We start from the raw sequence: 10,294 nt of genomic DNA, 5'->3' as shown, positions 1-10,294 counted from the left end.
TTTGGCCATCCAGCTTTCCTGTCACGTAGACACTATGTGTGCTTGGCATTTTACACTTAGCTGTTGGGACTTTCACGATGGGGGTTGGTGGGCGTCCCTCAACACGAATCACTACTGGTTTCCCGAAGTTGACTTATTGGTAGTATTCTTCCTACACTGGCTCCTCATATGTCCTTGCTCTCCACAATTCCAACAACCTTTCTGGGTAGCAGCCTTTCTTGCCGTGGCATCTTCTCTGTGTTGAAGTTGCTGGCATTGAGCTCTCTTGTGCCCTGGTTTGTTACAGTGCCAGCAAAGTCCCTCAAACCTCTCTGAAAGCTGGTCTTTTTTGGCCTTGAATCCTGATGACTGTACCAACCTTGGTACCTCTGTGCTGGACTTAACATAGGATTCGAATTCAAGAGCTCTGGCCATTGCGTCATGCATAGAAGAGGGGTGTGCTTGCTTTACTTGTATCTTCAGTTGTGTACTGTCCAAGGCATCTACAAACTGATCCCTCACCATCAACTTGAGGAGATCGAGTGGTGCAGTTGGGTAGGCCTTGTGTGCCATACTTTCCAAATCCTGTGCCAGCTCTTGCATGCTCTCCCCTTTAGCATGGACTCTAGTCCTAAACCTAGCCCTATAGACTTCGGACTGATTTTGAGTTCCATACTTGATTTCTAGAGCAGCTACCAGTGCTATATAGTTGTGCCTGTTATCTGCTGACAACCGTCCAAGTATTTCCAGTGTTTGTCCCTTCAGGCTCGTTGCCAAGTACACTGCGTTCTGCTCTTCTGTCCATCCATTCATCTCTGCCAGGAGCTCAAATTGTACTCTATATGCTTCCCACGGTGCCTTCCCATCGAATTCCTGTGGCTTCCTTCGTACTAAATCACTCCTATTGCTGACATTCATATCTGGGATGTGACTTCTAACAGGACTGAAGATGTCTGCATTAGGGTTTATCTGCGGGCCTGGAAGGGGCTTCCCGTTGTCTGAGGCTGATTAAGTCGATAGTTAATGTATCATCCTTGTGTAAAAGACAATAAATCATCCTTTAATGTATTTAATTCGCTTTGAAACTTATTAATGTTTTCCATTTGTACTTCTTTTTCCTTTCTTGTTCCAGTTGCCACTGCTGTAGTCTCTCTTCTTGTTTATATTTTCGTTCTTCTTGTTTCTTTTCTTTTTCCTCCAACAGCTGTTGTAATCTCTTTTGTTTATTTTGCTGTTCAAGATGTCACTGTTGCAGGTTTTCTTGCTACTGCTGTTGTCTCTCTTCTTGTCTCTTTTCTCGTTCTTCTTGTTTCTTTTATTTTTCCTCCAACAACTGCTGTAATCTCTCTTCTTGTTTCTTTTGCTGTTCTTGCATTGCTGCCATCAAATCTGCTAAGCTGTAGTTTGATTTGCCACTTTTCGTTTCCATCTTCTTTTTCTTCTCTTTTTTTTTTAATCCCACTTCTGACACCAATTTGTTACGTCTCTGGTCGTTGGTTAATTTTTCGTAGAAATTCTTACTGAGAAACTTCAGCGATACAAGTCCTTTCTTAAATAAAACTAGTTTATTCTTTTTCAACTCAACTTTGCAATACACTTAAGTTCCACAGTCACTTTATCTTAAACACACGCTATAATTCACAACGATTCACGCACTTTATTTACGGTCACTACCACGCTTGACTCAATTGTCTGTCTCTGTCTGTCTGCAATTCTATTCCGATTAATTAAATTCGCTTTATCTGGTGCACTTATATACAAGAATAGTGGGCGTGTAGAAAAGACCAGAGTTGGCACGAACAGACATGATCCTTCTAGAATATCATGACGTGTTACTAGCGTCACGTGACTTCCGCTGTCGTAACAATATTATATTTCTTCGAAACGAGCAATTACAGTGTAAAATCGAAGTACCGAATGTCAAGGATTCGGTAAAATTCGTGCGATATAAGTAACCTAGTTTGTTTATTGTTACGCACAAAGCTACCCAATGGGCTATCTGTTCTGTACTCACCAAGGGTATAGAAACACGGTTTTTAGCGTTATAAGCCTTCAAATTTATCGCTGAGTCACTTGGGGATCTAAATAGTTTGGAATTAAATATTTAAAAAAATAATTGCGTATGTTAGCTGTTTAGTAATAATATTGTGAAGTAATAGTTTAGCATTTTTTTAACCAATGTTATTTGTCCCCAAAACTAAAAATATTGTATAAAAATATAATGTTCATTCGTAAAACAGTCAACTTTTGTATTTGATCATTTGTAATAAAATATTCCTGTACTGATAAAAAAATATGCATTTTATGCCTATGTTCTGATTAAGTTCTGTTTAAGTCTTATTATAAAAAAAAATTCATACAGGTAATTTGCCATCAGATGCTACAAATCTTATTGTTAGTAATCCCAGAATTTTACCTCCTCTCTAAGATTCATAAATCAGGAACCCTGTAACTGCTCTACCGAATTAATTTCGTCTTTCCTTGATGACGTCCTTAATCCCATCGTTTCATCTCTTCCTAGTTACATAAAAGACACGAAACACGCACTACGAACTTTCAATAATTTTCAATTCTCTGTTAGTGAACAGTATATATTTACCACGAACATGCAAACATGAAACCCTCAAACATTAGCTGGATCTGCGTTCTTCACTAAATCCTCCCGCGCATACCCTCTCACGTCTTGCCGAACTTAACCCTGAATGGATTCTCCTTTAATGGCAAATTTTACCAACAAACAAAAGGTATTGCTATGGATGTTAAAATGGGTTCTTCTTATGCTTCATTGTTTATTGGTTACATAGAGAAACAGATTTTCTCCACTTATCAAGGAACACTTCCTACTCTTTACAAACGTTATACTGATGACATTGTTGGTGCTACCAGTACACTCTTGTGTGACTTAAATCATTTTCTACACATCGTTTCCTCCTTCCATCCAGCGCTTACCTTCACATGGACAGTTTCTTCCAAGAGCTTACACTTTTTTAGGTATTCTCATCCCCAATGAATATCGTCATTGAATGACTTCAGTACACTACAAACCCAATGATTCCCATTCTTACTTCCGCTATGACTTTTCCCATCCATGTAATACGTTTCACTCTCTTCCATATTCCCATTCTTACTTCCGCTATGACTTTTCCCATACACGTCTAACGTTTTAATCTCTTCCATATTCCCATTCTTACTTCCGCTATGACTTTTCCCATACACGTCTAACGTTTTAATCTCTTCCATATTCCCATTCTTACTTCCGCTATGACTTTTCCCATACACGTCTAACGTTTTAATCTCTTCCATATTCCCAGTTCCTAAGACTGCGCAAACTCTGCAGTGAACAAATCGATTACGAGTCGAAATTTGAAGATATGAAATATTTCTTTATCAGTCACTCCTACCATACGTCTTTAATAGAAAAAGCCGCCCATTCTGTAACCCGACAATACACCCTAAAACCTAAACCCAAGTCTACAAACTCTCGAATACTACTTATCTTTACTTATCATCCTAATACCTCTAAAGTTACCCAAATCATCAAACAAAACTTCAACATCCTCACTGATGACCCCATAACTTCCAAAATTGTTAAACAACCCTCACTTATCAGTTATATACACGATAAAAATATAAAAAAACATTTTAGTCCACAGTGTCATCCAGAAATCTACCTCTACTGTGAACCTGGATACAGTCTGGTGTCACAGAAAGTAATGCGTTACCTGCCAATATGTTAACACCACAACATTCATATGTGGCCCAATGGAAAATTTCAAATATAACAATCATTCACTTGCATTTCAACAAGCCTAACATACTGTGTATGCTGTAAAAAGTGCAACGTTGGTCAAACGGGTCGCCGCTTAGGGGATCGTTCACGTGATATTATGTTACGTATTACAATTTCGAATGGTCTGAAACCGAGCTAAATGATAATTTAAATTTAGTAGTTAAATAAATGCTAATATATTTCCAACTTATGATAATTGCCAACAAGATTGATACACACAGTTTTATATTTTTTTCAAATACAAATATATTTTAATACACAAACAATAATAAAATTTACAGTAACATTTGCTCCATCCACTGTAACGCAAAGAGAACGCCTGGGAAAACGCTTAAGTTTTAGATTATTCACTGTTAATGCCTTTGGAATGAATAAAGAGTTCTCTTCCCTTTAAATCTATCCTCTCCATTTCCCCACCCTATACTTTCTCACGCTGACAATTTGTGTCTACAACCTTTTAGTTCTAGGTTCGCACCCTTTCTCCTCTCTAGCCCGTTCACTTTAGTAACCTACTTTTGTTACCTATATTTTTTTTCATTGTCGTTCTTCACTCCTATTAAGTTCACATACCTTTCATTGTTGCATCCCTTTGAACAATGTTACCAGATGCACGTGTTCATTCATTTCCTTACATTGTTGTCTGTATTTTTGTTCCACATTTTTTTTTCTATTTAGTTTATTTACTACGATTTACTGTATTTATACAGTTTTTACATACGTTACTTCCCTTATCTCATTTGCAGCTTCAGGAATATGTTTTCGAGCCTTCGAACCACGTGTTACTTGTTCTTTCAACCTAATTGTTGTATTGACAGTTTGATTGCCACTGGTAACCTGACCAAGGGCTGTTGTGTGAAACGTTATTTTCGTGTTTTATTAATAAAATTATTTTAATTCGGCGAGTTTTCACCACTACTTTATATTCTGTTTTGCATTTTGTTATTTTCTCGCCTACGCAATTATTTTATTACTAGAATTAATTCTAACAACTATGTTTTAAATACAGGCTTCCAACAACTTGTCGCATGTGATCACATACGGTCCATACATTACTTTTTGGACTCCATCAACGATAACACTTGCGAGCCAATAGGTGTCGCGTGTGACACCTGGAGAGATTTTATTAACGGAAACTGTATCGACTGTGGAGAGGGGGGAAGGAATTGCGCCTTCATGGGATTCAAAGCAGATAAACTTCGTCAGTATAAAAACGAAACGATGAACAAAAAATTCTACCTGACAACTCGATCAACCATCCCGTATTGTCGTTAGTATGATGTATATACTATATTAAAATTATTAATATAAAATACAGGCTTTTTCACTATGTCATAAATAAATTACAGAACGGGGACTAGGCAAATGTTACACATGCTTTGTGTAAACTCGCACTTCAATAAAACTTTATTATGTTATGAATAGCTTAAAATATTAGTAAATGTGTAAGTTTTTATTAATATAACCAACTTTTGAATACTGTAATGTTACAAAAACGGTATTGAATAATTCTTATAGTTATACTTATTGGTTTGCATTTTCATTGAATATTTTAACCCTTAAATTGACTTTAACCTGAAGAAAGTGTGAAAAAAAAACGTTTATCCAAAAGAGATTGAGATAATTTTATATTTTCGGGCCCTTTAATGATTGTGTGTGTGTCTTAGCATCATATCGTATCAAACATATTTTGTGACAACAGTATTACAAATGAAACCAAGTAGTGCAGAAAAAATAATCGCTTCGAACGTGATGATAATTATAAGTTATAACATATTTGACGAACTTGATAATTTTTGTTTAAATATTATTCACGACATTTATTAATTTCAAAAGTAAAGGGTAATTATTCTTTAACATTGTTTCGTTTTTATGGATCCTTTTATAATTGGTCTTACTTAGTTATTTTTATAAGATTATTACATTTATATTTTTCTTTCTAATGTTCAAAATTACCACATTGATATGTTAAGTTCTAATTACTACTTTGGTAATTATCCTTATAGTTTTAATGTTCCATTTATCGCTACTAAGTATATCATAGATGCCTAAATCTTAAGCTATCTGGTTTTGTTTATAGTGTCTTATAAATACAAAATAATAATATTTTATGTTAAAAAAGAATAAAATTATATAATTTAGTTTAGTACAACATTATGCCATTACGTCTTCATTAGGATTAAGTTAAAATCGTAATAGAGTTTTAAGGAAGTAAAATCATATTGTGTTTAAGGCACAAGAGCATAAATAGCAACAGTTTTGGTACTTTGCAATAATATTTCGGTAATAATGTAATTATAACGTTATTGCATTACTTTTTTTCAGTGTACCACTATCAGGTGGTGGTGGAATTAGCCAATCATCCAGATAGTGAGACACAAATGGGTGAGTTGTATATCATCATGGAGGGAGAAAAGGATAACCTAGAAAGCTTATTAAGTGAAGGGTATGTAAATATATATTACCAGAATTGTTTGATCAGACTAGTACTTTATTAAATATTCTCATAAATAGTGTATTTATTTAAATGCTACTTGTGCTACTTGTGGGAAACTTGAATGTTTCACCAACTTTATGTAGAATTTCGTTGCTTCACGAGATGATAAATGCCCAATCAGCTTATCTTGCTATCTGTGGCTCTGACATATGACTGTATACTGACAGGGTTTTAATGCTTTACCTCTACCCAGTCTCTACATTTTCTGTCTTGCCATATTTCCACATATCCAAGTGGCAACAGATGTTTATTCCACGTGTTGGTGTCAGAGATTTGGTGGTAGCCCATTATCTCAGTAGTGGCTGTATAACACTTGTCCACTCCTGATTGTTTCCCGTGGGGTCTTTTAGGCAACCTCCTCTACTTGGTTGGTGCCTACAGGGCGTTGTGGAACTGGAATGTCCCAGTTGAAAAAAGTAGTGCCTCAATGGGGATTGCATGATCTTTACACTTCCATTCCTGTTTGCTTGTGAGTGCTATTGAGACTTCTGAAATGAAATTGGGCTTTGATTAGGGTGACTGAAATACATCCCTTGATCTTATCAAGCTATGAAACCATGATCATTGGTACTGTATAATCCAGGATATAGCAAATAAAACTTTGGTAGACCATTAGCAGGTAATCCTTCATCTTTATATCCTGCTGCAACTTTCATTACATTGATGCCTTTGGTAGCTTTCATTATATTGGTATTAATTTGGCTGGTAAAATTGAGTTCACTACCAAAGGTTATCCCCAAATACTTAAGTATTTCTTCTAAAGGGATGGACGTGCCTGAAAAGTATGGTGATGGTTTGTCATCATCAACATATCTGTTATTGAGTGTGCTGAATAGGCTGTGGCTTTGACAGAAATGATGACCATTTCTTTGTCATTCTATAATGTATTCAATCTACTAAGAGATGGTTCATTTTGTTTTCGATTTCAGCCTTGCTGGTACCTTTATTGAACATCAAAATGTCATCAGCGAAGGTTAGCACACAGCACCTGGTTGGACTACCAAGGCAGGTTAGCTAGCTATATTCATGGTGTAGATGTTGAAGAGGATTGGCGAGATTGGTTATCCTTGAGATAGACCAGTATTAATGGTGATCTAGTCTGCTTACCACCTTTCATGCTCCATGCTGCATTATTTGGTAGTTCGTGCAGGTATGATCCATCTTACACACTTTATACTGATGCCTATTCTTAAAACTTTTTCAGCAGTATGGGCAAATGGATTATATTGAACTGATCTTCCAGATCTAAAGCCACTGCCTAAGTGATCTAACCAGCTTCAAATTTGTCACATGTATCTGTTGCGAACTCAGCACCAATGATCCAGCTTTCTCTTACACATTTTACACTAACACCTATTCTAAGACTTATTTCAGATTCTATTGTAAGCATCTTCCAGATCTAAAACTGTTGCCTAGGTGTTTTGACTATATTTGTCTATCATATGCGAACTTAACAGCATTAATCCAGATTTCTCTTACATAATGATAATCACCTAGTGATGAAGGTAGCAGTGGTTTACTCTGATAAGCATGACTTGTAGCTAAAGCCAATAGGATCTTGCCAAAGATATTTTTAAGACGATGATTCAACTGCTTTTAAGGTGAAAGTGAGCTTTCAAGGGCTTGGATAAGGATTTGATAAAAGCTTCATTCCATTTCTCAGGGTTGCTACCTGTTTCTTAATTACATTGATACTCTAACAATAACGTCAACAGGTTTGCTTCTGTAAGCTCCATATTTAAGTGTATTTATTGATCTGTATACCTCACCCAAACTAAAGATGGCTTCCATATCTACATGTAGTTGTAGCTCAGATAGGGACATCTGTGGCTTGAACTTCTCTTGCATGTCACCACGATCACACTGAATAAGGTATCTGCTCATTAAGACCTTACCTTTGTCTTAATTGTATAAAATGGGATAGTGTGTATTTTTTTTATTTTTGTGCCGTCCAAGTGCCAGAATTAGATGCGTGTGAGATTGGCCTTGCTGCACAGTTCATTTCATGCCTTATGCTTTGTAAGCTGATCACCTGTAAAGAGCACCTACTCTATTCCATGCAGTTCTTGCCTCCTCTGCTTGTGCTGGTTCATGTCTTATCTACATTAACTCAGCCTGGACTTGCTTGTGTGCTTTATCAGTATCACTATTCCACCAACATAAAGTGTGGCTTTTAGAAGTTTGCTCGATGGTGAATAAGTGGTTGAGGGTATTAGTAATTCCAGACAGCTTGGCATCCTTAAATCAAGGTGGGATTAGCAAAAGCAAGTTATAAACAGGAGTCTCTATCAACTTTGCACTCACTGATTCTTGTTGGTTCAACCGAGTTTTCTAAGTATAAGACTGAGGGATATACTGTAAAGAGCAGAATATTAACTTTTTCCATTAGTGTTTTTACTTGGATCTCAGGTGAGGTGACTGGGATTGATTCTGCAGGAACTTTCAATTTGATAATATTATGTTGTCTTTCACGTACATGTTGGTGATTTGAATGTATGTACGTAACTTTGGGTATGCTATCTGGATAGGTTGTAGCCTGTAATGATTATTTTCCACTGAGAGTTATCATAATGCACATAGCAGATGTTGCTATAATGTCGAATTGTGATGGTCATCTCAGTTTGTAGGTCAGCACGTGGTATGGAGCCTGTGAAAATAAACCCCTCAAGGTTTGAGAGTTTAATATCTTAAAAGAGTATGATGTCCTGAAATTCAGACAGCTTCTCAAGACAGTAAAGTGTAATCCCTCTAAACCAAACAGCTTCCTGACCAGACAAAAATTCGGTTTTGAAGGGGTTTCCGGCTGAGAGGGAGATTCCATTAAAATTGGTGAAAACATGTGTAACTGTCCCTTAAGCGTTTAAATGTTAAGAGTAAATAACCACAAAAACCCACGTTCCTTGGCACAACGAAAGGTGAAATATTTATTATTAGTTACAGCCAACTAGTTTCGGTAACACAGTTACCATCACCAGGGCTAGTATTTACAGCGTTAGCTTAGCAAATATTCAGTTACAACCGTTAATGGACCAGTTCAGTTTTAAAAACAAATTCTGGAAATAAGGGGTAGAAACTAAATCGTAAATGAGGTATTACTCAAGGTAAATAAGTATCTCAACAGGACATGTTGACTGTAGATACTAGCCCTGATAGTGGTAACTGTGTTACCAAAACTAATAAAGATTTTACCCTTCTATGTACCAAAAAAAGTCGTTTTTTGTGTTTTTTACTCTTAATATACTAGCACAATGTGCCTGAAAATAAATTGTTTAAATGTTGATTGTCCAATCTTCTTTATTTGTAACGATATAGAATAATCCCTTTTTAATTATGATAATTTTTAAGCACCTATTTAAATACACTAATTATGACAGATTTAGTTAGAATCTAATATACACTATCCTACCAAAAGTTATATGACACAGATAGTTAAGAATAAAACATGTCTTTATTCCAAGAAATTAATAGCGTGTTGGCTCACCTTTGGTCTTAATGACTGCTTGAATGCGTCGTGGAAGACTGTCTAGTAATTTCTTGTAGAAAGCTGGTGTTATTGTGCTACATTCCTGCTTTAAAGCATTAGTAGGCTCTACTACTGAAGAGGGCCATCTTGGCCTTGCCCTAATTTTGCGTTCCAGTTTATCCCAAACATATTGTCATTAGTCTTAACTAATGATGGTACTTGAAATTAATTTTTAGGTTTAAACTTTGCGAGAGAATTTTTATCATAAACTTTAGGTCTACTGGGTGTTTCATTTTCTTTCGACATTTAAACCATAATTTTTAGGTTATATGAAATAATTAGAAAGGTGCGTTCTGGTACGTGTAAAATATCAATGGATTTGTGATATAATCATAATGTGGAAAATAAACTGAAAAGTGAAAAAATAATTTAAATAAGAGCTGATATGATTTTTATAAATTTGTATAAAAGTCGTGAAATTTGGCGTGATACGAATCTTTTTCTACTTATTAAAATCGAATATATGTTTGTTTGTTTTTTGAATTTCGCGCAAAGCTACACAAGGGCT

At 35.9% G+C, this 10,294-nt stretch overlaps 1 protein-coding gene across 1 annotated transcript in view; it reads left to right on the top strand.

The window, feature by feature from the left end:
• LOC106460774 (pancreatic triacylglycerol lipase-like) overlaps positions 1–10,294 on the top strand; it is a 27,560-nt gene that overhangs the window by 9,700 nt on the left and 7,566 nt on the right. Inside the window, exons 7-8 of the mRNA XM_013920510.2 lie at positions 4,776–5,036; positions 6,092–6,212. Of these exons, the coding sequence (XP_013775964.1) occupies positions 4,776–5,036; positions 6,092–6,212 (382 nt within the window). The remainder of the gene's footprint in view (positions 1–4,775; positions 5,037–6,091; positions 6,213–10,294) is intronic.

The sequence above is a fragment of the Limulus polyphemus genome, unplaced genomic scaffold (assembly GCF_000517525.1).
Source record: "Limulus polyphemus unplaced genomic scaffold, Limulus_polyphemus-2.1.2 Scaffold833, whole genome shotgun sequence".
In the NCBI taxonomy this organism is placed as follows: domain Eukaryota; kingdom Metazoa; phylum Arthropoda; class Merostomata; order Xiphosura; family Limulidae; genus Limulus; species Limulus polyphemus.
Note: the sequence above shows the minus strand (reverse complement) of the source record. Positions and strands in the feature narration are given on the sequence as shown.